Source organism: Dipodomys spectabilis, unplaced genomic scaffold, assembly GCF_019054845.1.
Source record: "Dipodomys spectabilis isolate Male_0828 unplaced genomic scaffold, ASM1905484v1 ptg000054l, whole genome shotgun sequence".
Lineage (NCBI taxonomy): Eukaryota > Metazoa > Chordata > Mammalia > Rodentia > Heteromyidae > Dipodomys > Dipodomys spectabilis.
In genome coordinates this window covers 1191779-1207968 of record NW_024870731.1, presented here as the reverse complement: position 1 = coordinate 1207968, position 16190 = coordinate 1191779, and the positions used below count along the sequence as shown (strand labels likewise).

General features: G+C 41.8%; 1 protein-coding gene across 4 annotated transcripts in view; it reads right to left on the bottom strand.

Annotated features, from left to right (window-relative positions):
• The window catches only part of LOC122108059 (protein TASOR-like), a 139217-nt gene that overhangs the window by 76967 nt on the left and 46060 nt on the right, over positions 1 to 16190 (bottom strand). For 3 of the 4 annotated variants that reach the window (XM_042680037.1, XM_042680038.1, XM_042680036.1), the window contains one exon: positions 97 to 300. The exons of the other annotated variant lie outside the window; for it this stretch is intronic. In XM_042680037.1, the coding sequence (XP_042535971.1) occupies positions 166 to 300 (135 nt within the window). In that variant the 3' untranslated portion in view covers positions 97 to 165. Of the gene's footprint in view, positions 1 to 96; positions 301 to 16190 lie in introns of those variants that run through there. 4 annotated transcript variants of the gene reach the window in all.

Genomic DNA, 16190 nt, shown 5'->3' with positions numbered 1-16190 from the left:
ACAAGATGCACAAATTAGTGTCCCTGTCACATTCTTGAACTCCCACCAAACATCAGTACCCAATGCAGAAATGAAGAGTACTCAGAACCTATATGATCAAATTTTGAGAAAATCAATTTAATAAGTTTGGTGAGAAGCAAAAAAATATAGAAAGCATATTAAGTATCATTTCCAATACGAAAAACTTAAGTCTGTGGAGCTTGTTGGAGGTCGCAGCAGAGGAAGGAACCGTTGTCTCCAGGCATGTTCAGGCAGAATGGCACGTGTTCCAGGTGAGCACCACAGCGATGTGTTTTCAGCCTTTCCATTGGAGCTGAAGGAAGAAAGGGAACTCAGGACTGAATTGTACAGGACAACACCTGACAGGTCACAATCTCTTTCTGAAAGTCTATCCCTTTAGCTCCCTCTCCCTCTCCCCTTTTCTGTTTGTTTCTCCACACTTCCCTTTCACCCAGGAAACCATAGATCAGAGGGGATGAGCTAAACCAAAAAAAAAAAGGACTTCCTTGAAGTATAGATAAACACAGAGCACAGCTCAGTGGCCACCTACTTTTTTCCAGGCTGTCAGGAGGAATCAGTGTGTGTAGGAAGGACTCTAGGCCTGCTGCAGCAGCAACAACATAAATTTCGAAAGCAGCTGGTGATGTTCTTCTTCCAGCGCCTCCAGCCCCTGAGTCGCTCATTTGTTGTGGATGTTGTGGGTTGAGCGGATGGTAGGGAAGTTTTGGCAGGTGCAGGACTTGGGGGCAGCTTGCTGCTCTCCTCCTCCCCAGCTTGGTCCTTCCCGCTGGGATCACATGTTTTTGGACATGGGGCAACAGATCTTATCTTCCTCCTCCTCTTTCTGTAATGTACCCATGAGTTATATACTACAGGGGGAAGAGAGTGGGGTCTGCTGCCCGCCTGCCTCTCCTGCTCAGGGGCCGAGCTGGTCATTTCATTGTGTTTGGCCATGGGGAGTGCTACTTCGGCTGCTGCTGCTGCTGCAGCTGCTGGTACCAGGGCAGCCTTGCTGCTCACAGTCTTGCCCTCTGTGTTGGAAATATGGGGTCTCCAAGGGAGGCAGGGTAGGCACACGGATCTCCTGCCTTTCCTGCCACCACTCCCCTGCTGCTGCTCAGCAGGCAGGCCTACAGCCCGGTGGCCCAAGGGAGCACTGGCTTGCTTCAAGTGTAGAGCCTGGCCGGTCCTGCATACGGGGGAGGGGCAAGGCGGAGGCGCAGGCAGTGCATGCCTCACCAGGCCCGTCAGGTCTTGGCCCTGGTCTTGCTGCTGCTTTAAGATTTTATAGGTTGCCATGGAGGCAGACAGGGCTGCCCCAACCTGGTCTGGGTCAAAACCCAGGAAATAGGCCATGACGTTTAGAATGGCCGGATCTGGCTCGGCCAGGGCACTCTGGCTGGGGCGTGGTGAGCGTGCCTGTGTTGCCTTTAACCAAGGGTGGCACAACACTTGCCTCACAGCAGGTCTCTTTTGAGGGTCAGGTGTCATCAGATACCTTAAGATATGTTGCAGTTCGGTGGAAAAGCTTTTGAATATTAGACACCTGCCCGCTAACACTTGCTGTTTTAGGACGCGCCAGGACCTGTCATCAAAAGGGATGTCGCCCATGACCATGAAGTAGAGTAGTATCCCCAAACTCCAGACGTCCACCTTGGGACCCTGGTATTTCTGCTGCTTAATCATTTCGGGGGGGCAATAAGCCATTGTCCCGCACCACCCGTCCAGCTCCTGCTGGGGCTGGAACCGCATACTGAGACCAAAGTCGCATAGCTTAGCTGTGCCCTGGCTGTCCAGCAGGATGTTTTCTGCTTTAATGTCGCGGTGAACGATGCCGTGGTCGTGGCAATAATTGACCGCCCTCACGATCTGCCTAAACAGAAGCCTGGCCTCCTCCTCCCTCAGTCTGACCACCTTGTACACATAGTCTGCTAGGTCTCCTTCCTCGAGGTACTCCATCACCAAGTTCACCCGCTGCTCTGCCTCCACCACCTGGTACAGTTTGATGATGTTAGGGTGCTCCACAGACTTTAAGATGTCCAGTTCTGTGTCAACAGATGGGCAGTTCTCCTTGCTGATCGTTTTCACGGCGACCAGGCTGTCTGTAGGCAGGTGCTTGGCCAGATAGACTGAGGCAAAGCCCCCCTCGCCGATGGTTCTCAGCACCCGGTAGTGAGCCCTGAGGAGCTCCTCGTGTGAGGAACTGGCCTCAAGGCCCTGCCGGGACCTCTCCTCTCTACTCTCACTACTCATCCTACACAGCACCCTAGCGATGCTGTCTAGGGAGAAAATAGAATCAAACAATGAAATAAAATGTATAAATGTATAATAAAGGAATAAAATGTAAGTAAAATATGAATAAGTATAATAAACGAGTAATAAAATGTAACTACCTAACAAACTATCTATCTAACAATATAATGTAAATATAGAAAGAATAATAAATGAACAATATGCTAAAATGCTATCTAGTAAAAAAGTATAAGAAAAAAGTAGAGCAAGAAAAGAAAAAGGAAAAGTGAAAGAGAAGAGTAAAAGAAGAAAAGTGAGAAAAAGAAAAGTAGAGGAAAAAGTCAAGAAAAAGGAAGAAAGAAGTAAGATAGGAAAAAGTAAAAGAGGCAAAAGAGAAACCAAGTCCGAGAGAGTCAAAGCCAAATCGCAATCCAAATCCAAACACCGAAAGTCAAAGCCAAATCAATAAACCAAATCCCGAAAATCAATCACTCACCAGCCACCAACCACCTGAACTCCACCCCTCCAACTACCTACAAGAGTCCACCAGTCAGCACGCGATATATATATAGCCAGGGTTATTGTGACCTCACGAAGGTGTCTGTGATGTCAGAGCTGCCAAGCGTCTCTGCCCATGTGGGTGTCGCCTCCTGTGCCCATCTCAGTTCCTGGCCTTCAGGACGCTTCTTAGATGAGCATGCCTGGACTGGCCTTGCAGTCAGGGCCTGGGCACTGTCCTTTAGCATTTTGACTTGGATTGATTTCATTATTGTTTTCATTTTAGTGCCAGCCCTGGGCCTTGAACTCTGGGCCTGGGCACTGTCCTTGAACTTCTTTTTGCTCAAGGTTAGCACTCTACCACTTGAGCCACAGACCTACTTCCCGCTTTTTCTCTTTCTGTGTTACTGAGGAATTGAACCCAGGCAAGCACTCTAGCACTAAGCACATTCCCAGCCCCTGTCCCTGAGCTTTGATACTCAAAGCTGGTGCTCTATCAGCTGAGCCACAGCCCCACTTCTATCTTCTTGGTGCTTCATGGGAGATAATAGTCTCAGGGAATTTTCCAGCTCATGTTGCCTTTGTATTAGCATCCTCATATGCCAGCCTCCTGCTTAGCTAGGATTACAGGCCTTACAGTAGCTATATGCTTACAACACACTTATGTTAAACAGAACTTAGGTTCTGTTCAATAAGAGTCTACTCTAAGCTCTAAGTTTTCTTAGGTGGTTATGTAGATTGATATTTAATATTTCAACCGATGGCAGTCTAGCGAGAGTGCCGATATCAAGACTCCTAGAGTGCTCATATCCGTAATCCTAGTTACGTGTGGGGTTGGAAGTGGGAAGATTGCAGTTGGAAGCCAGCGTAGGCCAAATAGTCCATGAGAGCCCATGACAAGGGAGCAGGTTGGCATCAGGGTGCATGCCTCTCATCCCAGCCAAGGTGACAAGTGACAAATAAGATGAAGGTTCTGGCTGCTGCCTGCTACAGAAGCAAATCCCTTTCTCAAAAACTACCAGCACAACACTGTTCAGTAAGAAATGTACTCATTATCTAACTTAGGTAACTGCACCCTCTCTGTGTATCTCCTTTACAGGAAAATTTAAAAGAAAAAGAACAAATGATGAACACCAGCACAGATATGGCATGACTCACTGTTTATAAGGTCAGCTTAAGCTCAAACACTTCATCAAAACTCACACCTCTCTTATTCCTCAATATTCTTGTTGCTTCTGCTTTAATATTGACATTATCTTGAAGTCGAATGATCACATGAGGGCTACTCTAAACACAGTATTTTTTCATTCTGTTTGGATGGATGTCAAACACGTGTCTGATATGATATTTAGAATATATAAGCAGATTCATTGTGAACTGTGCTGTATCTAGCTGAGGCAAAGATACCCTTCAGGATTTCCTAGAAGCTTACCATTAATTTTCTCATCAAAAACAAGGGAAGCCAGAGAGATGTAGGTCAATCTATTCAGCCCCGAACATACTAATGATCAAACCCAAAATCTTGTCCACAGTAGTTGTTCCAGCATCTGGGTCCCCCAGAAGTGACACAAACACTGCGGAATTTATTTCTACCTACAGTTCTGCCCTGAACAACTGGGTTCTACTTTCTTACAAGTATTTCTTAGAGGTCTGAAGGAAGAACTCTGGGAAAGGTACAGTTATGGATGTTTATGCAAAGTAGGCCTCTTCATTTTCTACATAATAAAGCAACTCATGCAACCCCAATCCCTAAAGAGTAGTACTTTGAGACACCCATTGCATTGCATGCAGTTGGCAGCTTATGGCTTCATTCAAAAGGATGAAACCCAGGGCCTTCAACATGTGAGACAATCCTTGAACCAGCCCCTGCACAGTCCTAACCCTAACGTGCTTTTTTTTTTTTTTGAATCCTGGAGTCCACATTCCCTGTGACAAACGCAGGGCAAGAGGCTGGCACTGCCTTAAAAATGAGCACTTTGAGTGCAAAGACACATGACTGCAGCCCTCTGTGGTTCTTCTCGGTCTGTCCAAGGGGTCTCAGAATGTCAGTTAACTGAAAAGAATCATCTCCTGCTAGCCAAGGGAAGTCCAGCTGCGGCTACCTGAACAGCTAGCTGCTCTCATGTTGAGATAATCTCCACTGTGATTATGATGCATTATGATGGACTGAGAGGGACGAGAGCACAGGGAGAAGAAGGGCTCTGGTGAGAGGGTGGGGCTCAGTCTTCAGCTCTCCTATGTGGAGGAGGGTCCTTAGATAGAATAGCTTCTAGGAATGGGGCTTGGAATAGAAGCAGTGTCTTAATCCTGTGTGGTTCTGACTGGCTATTGCTCATCTATCTTCAGTAGGGCCCTTACTTAAGTAGACAGGAGAGTTGAGTTTGGGAGATGTAGTTTGTTGTGTTGAGGTGTGTGCCAGATCTGGAGCTTGATCTCAGAGTCTAGGAGCTGCCTTTGAGCCTTTGTCCTTGATTAGCATTAGCACTCTAGTATGTGAGCCACAGATTTACTCCCCGCTTTTGGGGAGGTAATTGGAGAGAAGAGTCTTATGCCTGTCAGCCTGGCTTTGAACTGAGATTCTCAGATCTCAGCCTCCTGAGTTGGTCAGACTTTAGGCTGGAGCCACTGGCACTGGGCCCCTGTGGTGCATTTGCAGTTAGGTGGTAGCTCTCCCTGTGTCCATTCATCCTGCTTGAGAACCACTGTGAGTGGTTGTTCCTTCTCCTCAGCTAATGAAGAAGGCTTTCTGCAGTGTTTTCATTTGCATAAGACATAATGCTTTGATCTCTCTCTTTCTTGCTCTCTCATTCTCTCATTCTTCTTCTTGCTCAACTTTCCCCTTTATCCACTCATACTTGACCCCTTCATTTTATTTATTCATTTATTCAACACACCCAAACTCATACACAAACACAACCTACACCTAAACACAGAGAGAGACACACACACAAAGAGAAAAACAGGGAGGGAGATGGAGAGGGAGAGAGAGAGAGAGCATCCCTTCCTGTTTTCATTCATTTTAAGTGGAGCGATAATAAAATACTCCTTCTAGAGTAGTCTTCTAGTTATATAGTCAATAAATTAAAAAACTTCTTCAGTATTCTTAACCCATGAACACTTCCTATATTAGCATTTATTTTTCTATTGGCTTCTGCTTATGAATCTTTCCAAAGATTCATTTGTATTTGTTATTTTACATTTTTCATAGATGTGGTTGTTTCCACTGAGGGTTCATGGGTTTACTTGAAGTTTCCTTAGTTTTAATGAACATGGTTGTGAAGGTAGCTTTAGTGCAGCCTTGCAGCATTATTTACCATAGCCAAGACGGAGTCAACCCAAATGCCCCTCCGTGGATGAACGCGTCAAGAAAATGTGGTATATTCACAATGGAATTCTATGCTTCCATCAGAAAGAGTGTTATTGCATCTTTTGTAAGAATATGGAAAGCCTTGGGGAAAAATATATTAAGTGAAGTAAGCCGGACTCAAGGAAACATAGGTTGCAGAGTTTCTCTCATTTGTGGTAGCTAGAATGTTGCTTATACCTCTACAAGTAAACACACTGGGTGGTAAGGAAGGGGTTACAAATGACTTCGCAAGTGAACACTTTGGGTGGTACCTAAGGAGTTAGAAATGAAATAATTGAAGTCTGAAAGACTCCAAGGAGAGCACAGACCGTGGAATTCCGGTGAGAGGCTAGAAGAATTAAGAGGGGAAGGGGAAGGAATTTGGGCAAGAATCTCTAGTATATACAACAGCATTGAAAAATATGAGGGAAGGCACCCTGTGCCTGAACGCAGGGTGAAGATTTTGATGTGATGACAGAGATTGAGATGCATTGTACATATAAACTGCTTTGCTAAATGTCAAAAAATGTATTATATAACCTAAAGTTAAGATAAGGGAAGGGCTGGGAACGGAGGGGCTGATGAGAACATTGAAAAGGGTAACCTTGATCAAGATTCACTGTATTCATAAACTGCTTCAATGAATGACAACTCCTTTGTACAATTACTTAAAGAAAATTAAAATATTTTTTAATGAAAGGGGGGAAAAAAGAGATTGCATAGGCCTTGGTGAGTTACTGAGCCCCCTGTCAGAGGATTAAGGCTTTGGTGGGCTGCTGAGCCCTCATCAGAGTCAAATTTGGTCCCAAATTTAAAACTGCACTTCTGTGAGCTCTGGAGCAGGCAAAACTCTCTCCCTCCCTCCCCTCACCTTAAACTCTGTTAAGGGCTAAAATTAGCTTCTGGTTACTCTCCCTTCTTCCAAATAAAGGTATTCAAAAGGTCAATTGATAGGTAAAATGCTCTTGATAATCAGGACAAATTTGGGCTCCAGGGAATCCCCACCCAGTACTCTTCAATACAAGTATTGGAAATACTAAATGCCTTGGAAAAGCCCTGGAAAAATGTCGCCCAGCAATCATTCGTTTATACTGGTTGATATAAAAAAATAAAAAATGGATGAGTTTAAGTTTAAACTCCCCCCAAAAGGTCAACAAGTTTGGGTATTACCAAAAGTGTAAAAGAATTATATTGTTTTAAAGAAAAAAAGCTTAGCTAAAAGGTTTATGGTTCTTATTAAGCATGGGGATTATTAAATTCTGTTAAATCTTCTCTCTAGCATTGACCATGTGGTGGATGTGCCATCTTGGCATTGTGGTAGCTTAGTTGCTGTTTTGTACCAACTCGATTTTTGACTTGACTTGATTCTGTGACCCTCCCTGCCAACATGGTCAGCCCAGGCACCCTCATGCCAGGCTGCAAGTCTCTTCATGTCTTGTCTCCTGTTTACTAAAAGTTTTCTTGTTGTTGGCAAAGTTTTGTGTTTTAAACTGACCACATGGTTCCATCATAATTAGGCAAAGTAATACTGCTAAAATTTCAAAAACTTTAAATGGCTGATTTTAAAATCTAAGCATGCTCTGTAGTACCAGGCCGTAGACCCTCCCCCCCCTCGCCAAAGACCACTAGGGGGCCCTCACTGATGTAAATATGGGAGAGTAGTTTATTAGACCTCAAGCCTGAGGCAGCAGGCCAGAAATGTGAACCCAGGACCCCTTGCCCAGCAGGGTTTTTATAGGGAACATGAAGCAGAGGGAGGGGCCATTACAGCATTGGTTGTGTGGGGTTATGTGATTGGTTGGCGATTCCAGGGTGAATCTTGCACTAAATTGCTTCCCACTAGAGTTGGGGGGTTAACCAGTCAGGGCCCTCTGACCTCTTGGTCTGTGCTGATAATGTTACATTGTCTTGGAGCAGGCTCTAACACTTATCCTCCAGTAAACAGATGACAGATGTTTTCCTTAAAGTTTCCTTACTGCCGAACTTATTTGTGGTCTTTCAGCAATATGATCTGTGCACAAACACATCTGTCTGTCTGTCTATATGTAAACAGTTATGGTTTCAAGATTACCAAGTATTCTGCTTGCTAAAAAGAAAATCCGTTGTCAATGGAAGCTGTGATTTAATCTGAATTGGGTTTTTGGTTTGTCAATTTTGAGACCTGACTACAAAACAAAGAAAAACAGGCAGTTTTAAAAGGCCTTGGAAAAGGAGTTAGAAAAGATGGTTTCCTTTGCAAGGTAAATGAAGTTGCTAATTAAGTTGGTTGTGATTTATGTCATTCCTTATGTCCATCTATGCTAAAAGTTAAATATTGTACCTCTGACCACAGCTCGTAAACTAAGGCTAAGGTTGTGTTTCTCCATTTTCTCCCCTGTGCACCGATCAACTCTCTTTAAGATCAAGGAACCAGAGTGACTCAAGATGCAGTATGCTCCTGTGCATGGTAAATGCCCAGGAAACAGAACAAAGTTGCCACAGCTGCCTAAACCAGTGGCATCAGCCTGCAAAAGCCAGTGTGAACTAGGTCTGTAACCAGTGTATAGAATTTTGCAGGTAACCAGCGGGAGGTGGACAATCCATACACACTAGGAGATGTTACAACTCACCCAGACTCTGTCCCTGCTCTGTCACACATGACCAAAAGCCTGCTAATTTGGGGTAAAAAGAGAAAGATTAGTATAAGGTTTATTAGAGGAGCCATATTTCCCCCCAGAGGGAGCACATGGCATGGCCTCAGGCATGCAAGACAAGCGCTCTACCACTGGGCCACCTTCCCAGCCCCTTTTCACCGGTTTGAATAGACTGCTTATGGCTTAAGCATCTGGACTCTACCACCTTAGTTAGCCTCCAAACACTGCACCTATGTTGATTATATCTTTCTTTTGACACATACAGCTTTTTCTGAGTAATAAATCAGCAATATATTTTCTATAGTCTTCCAAGCAATATATCGGTTCACTTTCAATGCATTCCTTTAACATATTTGGAATGCTTTTCATTTGTCTCCTATCTTCATTCCTCCAGCTACTAAGTTCAGTACTGTATCAAACTCTCCCTGAATTGTTTTAATTAGCAATTAACTGGTTTTGCTGTTTGATATGTCCTAAAAACATAAATTGGATCATACCTATTTGTCAAGAAACTAATGGCTGGGTGTGGTGGCTCACCCCTGAGATCCTAGCTACTCTGGAGGCTAAGATCTGAGAATCTAAGCCAGCCCAGGCAGGAAAGGCCAAGAGACTCTTATCTCCAGTAAACCACTAAGAAAACCAGAAGTGGTGCTGTGGTGCAAGTGATAGAGCACTAACCTTGAGCTGAAGAGCTGAGGGACAGCGCCCAGACCCAGAGTTGAAGCCCCATGACCAGACCAAAAAAAAAAAAAAAATATATATATATATATATATATATCCTTCAATGGCTCCCTACAAGTGAATTAGTTCAAAGTCCTTGCCTTAACAACATCTACATACACTAAAGTAAATGGAAATGACAATTTTGGTATAAGCTTATATGCAAAGGTCCTGTTCCATTCTATGCTAAAGCTATTCCTATCCACACTGCATTGTTAGTATTCCTACCATTACTCTCCAATAGCCTTTAACATGTAAGTTCGGTATATGAATTTGTATTGTCTTTAGGTTAGTATTGGTTATTTTTTTCATCAGTTTATTTCCCAAGAGTTTTGTTTAGGCTGATAATTCTTAAGAGGGAACAATATGGGGGTTGACATACAATTTTGTTTAAGAACTTTAGCAGATATTAAGATGTTAAAACTCCTAATTTAGTTTAATATTAAAGGGACTTAATAATCTTTTGTGGTAGTTCTTTTTTTATATCCCCAGTCTTTTTTTTCCTAAGCTCCTAACTCATGGGCTCAGATCATCTTCCCATCTCAGTCATCTGAATGGCTGGGACTACAGACCAGGTACTAGGTGTTCAACACTCTACTAAACTGCATAATTCCTTTTTTCTTTTGGGGGTGGGGGGTCCGGTTGTGGGGCCTGAACACTGTTCCTCAGCTCTTCAGCTCAAGGCTAGCGCTCTACCACTGGAGCCACAGCGCCACTTCCGGCTTTTTTTCTTTTTGCTTATGTGGTGCTGAGGAATCGAACCCAGGGCCTCAGGCATGCAAGGCAAGCACTCTACCACTGAGCCACCTTCCCAGCCCTAAACTGCATAATTCTTTAAGCACTTTGATGCATGAATAATTTGGTAGAGTTAATTTGGAACATCTAGTTGGACATGGTGGCTCATGCTTGCAATCCTAGCTATTTTGGAGGCTTAGATCAAAAGGATCACATTTCAAAGCCAGCCTAGGCCAAAGACAAATCAGGTTGTGAAATTCCATCTCAGTGGAAGAGGCTGAGCATGGTGATGTGCACTTGTCATCCTAGTTATTGTGGGAAACATAAAGTAGTAAGACAATCATGGTAAGACCCTGTCTCAAAATAACCAGGACAAAAAAAGGTCTGGAGCCATGGCTCAGTAGAGTACCTGCCAAGCAAATCACAAAGCCCTCAATTCAAAGACAGTATCACCTATTTTAAAAAAAAATTAGAGGCTCTGTTATTTATCAAGCAGTCTTTAAAGTATTGAGATTATTTCTTCAGTTGCTTTTCTTTTTCCCCCCTTGTGCTTGGGATCAAGTCTAGAGTTTATTGTGTATGATAGGTAAGTGCTCTATGACTGAGCCATACCCTAAGTTTCATTCAGTTATTTTTCTATCCGTTCTTCTAATGGCCATGGTGGAATTGAAGGGGAAAAACAACAACAACAAAAAAGCAATGTAGCGTTTCACTGGACAAATAAACCAAATGAATTACAATTTTGTCATTTTAAGTACTGATAAAACAGATTTATTTTCATCACCAAAGCAAATGCTCCTCTGATTTTTGTGACAATGAGTTCTGAATTATTTATGACTAGAAAGCAATCACTGCGCAGGTAGAAGAAAAGCGCAGAAAAAAACAACTAGAAGCAGAACAAAGAAGGAAGGAAGAACTAGAAGAAGAGCAACGCTTATCACGGGAACGAGAAAAGATGCAGAAACAGTATGAAGAGGATATCCTTAAGCAAAAACAAAAGGAAGTGGGTATTTACATTTAACTGTTAGCATTTTAGAATTAATAGTATATGTTTTCAGAGGAATAATAACTTTGAAGTTACTGACACTTGAACTCAGGGCCTCTTGCTGTCTTGGCTTTTTGCCTTAAGTCTCACACTCTACCACTTAAGCCACACCTCTATTTCCAGCTTTTTGCTGGTTAATTGGAGAGGAGTCTTTCTTCCCCAGGCTGGCTTTGAACCAAGATGCTAAGAGTTCAGCTTTTTCAGTAGGTAGGATTATAGGCAAGAGCCACATCCAGCACTACAAGTTGTATTTTGAAGTGGTGAAATACAAGTGGAGGCATTAATATTTTGAATAAAAAATTGGGAAAATAAGAGAGACTCTTAAAAATGTTTTATTTTTTCACATGATAAAGTTCTCAAATGCTGTATTAACTGGCCTTTGTGCAAATGGAGGAGGTCAAGATGAATTATAGCATAATGCTAGTCATCCATATATGTGATTGTTATCTCCTACATATTAGAGGTGTGTAGACTTCATTTGTAAACCATGACTATAATGTAATTCTGTATAGAAACGATGGGCATTTCTATCCTTATCTACCAATGAAAAAAGAAGCTCCTTTTGCAAAATGGTTGGGATTGATGAAACAATCGGTGGCTGTATTAGTAGTCCTTTTGCTAAAATAAGAGCCAATTCAAAGAGAGTATCTCCATAGCTAGGAGAACTTTTCTATTAAATGATTTAGATACAGGAAGTAGAGTGTTGTCAGGTGCCATGATTGAGCCAACTCACAAAGAGCAATCATATAGTGGCATTCAGTTTCCAAAGACTAAAAGTTTAGCAATACAATAGTTTCTTATCTTTTCCCACTTGGCACTCAATGAATATTGGCTGGTAAAGGGACATGTGGTGTAGGTTCCCATTTCATTGACTTAAGTCATCTAAGGCTGCAACGTTTATGTGATAGCACATGAAGTCCATAAATACTGTATTCTTTGAACATTTATGATAATCACAAGGATCTAGACAAGTGCCTGACATCCAGGAAAGCTTAGGAAATACTGAGAGTAGTCAATTTAATAACCATATACATGAATATGTTGTTAGGAAATCATGACTCTCAAGACAAATGAGCTATACCAAAAAATGCAGAGGGCTGGGAAGGTGGCTCAGTGGTAGAGCGCTTGCCTTGCATGCTCAAGGCCCTGGGTTCGATTCCTCAGCACCACATAAGCAAAAAGAAAAAAGCCGGAAGTGGCGCTGTGGCTCAAGTGGTAGAGCACTAGCCTTGAGCTGAAGAGCTGAGGGACAGCGCCCAGGCCCAGAGTTCAGGCCCCACGTCCGGACCCAAAAAAAAAAAATGCAGAGAGCACAGGAGTTAGCACAGAGACTGAAAGAAGAACAGAGAATCTGAGCATTGACTCAAAAAGGACATGATACTTCTAGATTGATGAAAAATCTTGATGGTAAGTGATTAACCAGAACTTCATAATTTTTGAAGATGATTTTAACCACTTGTCTATTTCTAACATTATTTCACAATAAAAAATTTTTAAGGAACTTCAGCTCTTCAGCTAATCTAACTTTAGTAAATAGGAGTGCTTTTAGGAAATAATCTTAGAAATAGAGTTAAGTAAGTTTTCAGTATCTTTTTACACATAAGATTTTCTTACATATTGTCTATAGCAATCATGACACTGATAAAATAAATTTGTATGCATTTGTACAAAGAAAGCAGTTACTGAGGGGCTGGGAAAGTGGCTCAGTGGTAGAGTGCTTGCCTTGCTTGCATGAGGCCCTGGGTTCCATTCCTCAGCACCACATAAGCAGAAAAAGCTGGAAGTGGCGCTGTGGCTCAAAGTGGTAGAGTGCTAGCCTTGAGCTGAAGAGCTGAGGGACAGCGCCCAGGCCCAGAGTTCAGGCCCCACCACCGGCAAAAAAAGAAAGAAAGAAAGAAAGAAAGAAAACACTTACTGAGTGATCTCTGTAAATCCAGTAATGGGTAAGAATGCAAGAACTTTTTAATGAAATTTTTATTGCAGCATTCATTCTGAGTCAAGTCCTGTGTTTAGTTACTGTATGTATTTACTTTTTTTTCACTACTGAATCAGACCTAGTCTTGCAAGGTAGGCAAGTACCACCACTAAGCTACAATCCCAGTCTCCTACACATAATTTCTATTAATAATGCTGTGTATCATTTGAAAAATATTTTTTCCTATTGCAAGTGGATGATAAGGTGTCCCCTAAGATTTCAAGCTCAAGACATGACTCTGATGAAGCTGGCAGCAAAATAAATACATGTATCAGTTCTACTACTTCTCCCAAGAAAGATACTGGTGTGCAAACAGGTATTCATATCGAAATTTTTATTTGAAATTTCCTTAATGCCAAAGCATTAGCACTGAGTTCCATTTCAAGTGTAAAACTTGTGATTTATGAGAAAATAAAATGAGCTATTCTTTTCTTTTTTTTCACTGATACTGGCTTGAACTCACCACCATAGCCTTTTGCTTGTTAACTGGAGAAAAGGAGTCTTATACAGAATTTTCTGCCCCAGTTGCCTTTGAGCCGTGATCTTCCAGGAATCACGGCATCCTGAGTAGCTATGATTATATATAAGAGTGAGCCCCCAATGCATCTCTTGGTTTTTAATTTTTTGTACTAGATTTATTTCAGATATGAGTCACAAATTTACCACCCTCACCCCCGCCCAGGACCTTACAGGTTTAGCAAATGGTTTACCATTGAGCTACAGCTCCTACCCAAAACTTACCCTTTAATGGGCATAGTTAGCATTATTCAGTATATTCCTAATAATTGAGCAGTCACCATAATTATAGAACTTTTCCCTCACTCTGATCTACTAACCCATTAAGTTAGCAGGGGAGTCTCTTCATTTTCTGGTTTGCTTGTTCTGCACATTTCATGTTACTAGAATCAAAATGTTCCTTTGTGTCTGGCTACTCTGCTTTAGGATAATGGCAGTAAGTACATTATTCCTGAATAGTATTCTGTTGTATATATAATACATTTTCTTCTTCATGATTTGATGGACGTTTATTTGTACTCTTGGGCTATTGTGAATAATGTTGCTTTAAACATTCATGTACAGATTTTGTGAAAAAAGAAAAACAGAATTTCTGGATCATGTGATAATTCTTCCAAACTGTCCAGACTCCAAAGCAGTTATCCAGCCATCAATATAATAGGGTTCTAATTTCTCCTTGTGATTGCCAACACTTGTTATATGGGGGGCATATTAAGTGGTTCTGCATTGTATTTCCCCACCAATTGTATTTTATGAGCATCTTTTCATGTCTGGTTTTCAATTCAAATCATCAGGCAATGTCTTGGGTTGGAAGTCAGTGGGTTTTTTTCCCCCTCCCCACTCCCCTTGGTGGCCCATGCCCTGTAATCTTAAATATTTGGGAGGCTGAGACTGGAATACAGTAGTTCAAAGCCAGCCTGGACAGACAAGTCCCCAGGACTCTTTTATCTCCAGTTAACCAGCAAAAAACTAAAAGTGGAAATGTGGTTGAAGTAGTAGAGTGCCATCTTTGAACAAAAAGTCCAAGCAGGGGCATAAAACCCTGATTTCAAGCCTCAGTACTAGCACAAGAAAAAAGATTAAGTAAGGCCTCAAAGACAGTGTATTCATAGCCTGAATGATTATGGTAGTAAAAAGTTGTATATACTATATAGTGGAATTCGCTTTAGTAAGAAATTGATACATGCCATTGACTAAATGTTATGGCAAGTGTTTAAGCCATGTACAAAACAATATAACTCCATTTACTGGGATATTATCTATAGTAGTGAATGTCTAGAAACAAAGTAGCATACTGGTTGCCACTGGGGCAAGTAATGAGAGGTGGGTAGTTTCAGTTTTAAAATTAGAAGTCTTAAAGTGTAACTAATAAAATTGTTTAATATTTGAGAAAAATGATAGAAGTGGTAAACTTTTATATGTCTGTTTAAAAAGTCATCATCTTTTTTTTTAGATGACTTAATTACAAGAAATTTCACTAACACATTATCACACTGTGGATCAGTGAGAGAAAGGGAAAATACACCTTGTTCTTCTCCCCAGAGTTCTGTAGAATTTCATGGACAGCTTAACACTAAGAAAGACAAGCAAGAACTAAATCAGGATAGAGTAGGCAACTTAGAAAAAGAAAATTGCTGGTTTAATGAGCAATGTAAACAGTCTATAACAGAGAAACAAACAAAACTCATGAAGAAATGTCCCACAAGGCCGACTTGGAATAGAAATAAGCCTCTCAAAAGGTATGTTCCAGCATCAGAAAAGTACCCTAAACAGCTTCAAAAGCAGAGAGGAGAAAAAAAAGTAAGAAGACAGATGGAACTGCTTCAATTGGTAGAGAAAAATAATTCTGAACACCTTTCTCAAAATAGAGGCACTTCGCCAGAAGATTTTCATTCATCCTATCCAGAAACAGAGTCAAAAACCAGGTGGCATCTAATGAACAAGGTAAAGCTCCTCTTTCTCATTTTTAAACATGCATGAATCTCTAAACTCAAAACACAAATCTCAGCTGGGAATGTGGCTTGATGGTAGAGTGCTTGCCTAGCATGCATGTAGCCCTGGGTTTGATTCCTCAGTACCACAGAAAAAGCCACAAGTGGTGCTGTGTCTCAAGTAGTAGAGTGCTAGCCTTGAACAAAAGCAGCTCAGGGACAGTGCCTAGGCCCTGAGTTCAAGCCCTAAGACTGGCAAAAAAAAAAAATTCCATTTTTCCAACCTTTGTTTGATTTGTTGTGTTTCCAGGTCTCTATTCAGAAAATTTCGGCCTGAGCCAAGGAGACCTAGGGTTTCTCCTATTCCATCCTGTAATGTTTTCAGAGTGTCTGCTTTGACTTCGAGGTCTTTGATCCATTTGGAGTTGATTCTGGTGCAGGGTGATATATAAGGATCTAGCTTTAGTTTTCTACAAGTAGTTAACCAATTTTGCCAGCACCATTTACTGAAGAGGCTATCTTTGTTCCATTCTATTGTTTTAGCTCCCCTATGGAAGAT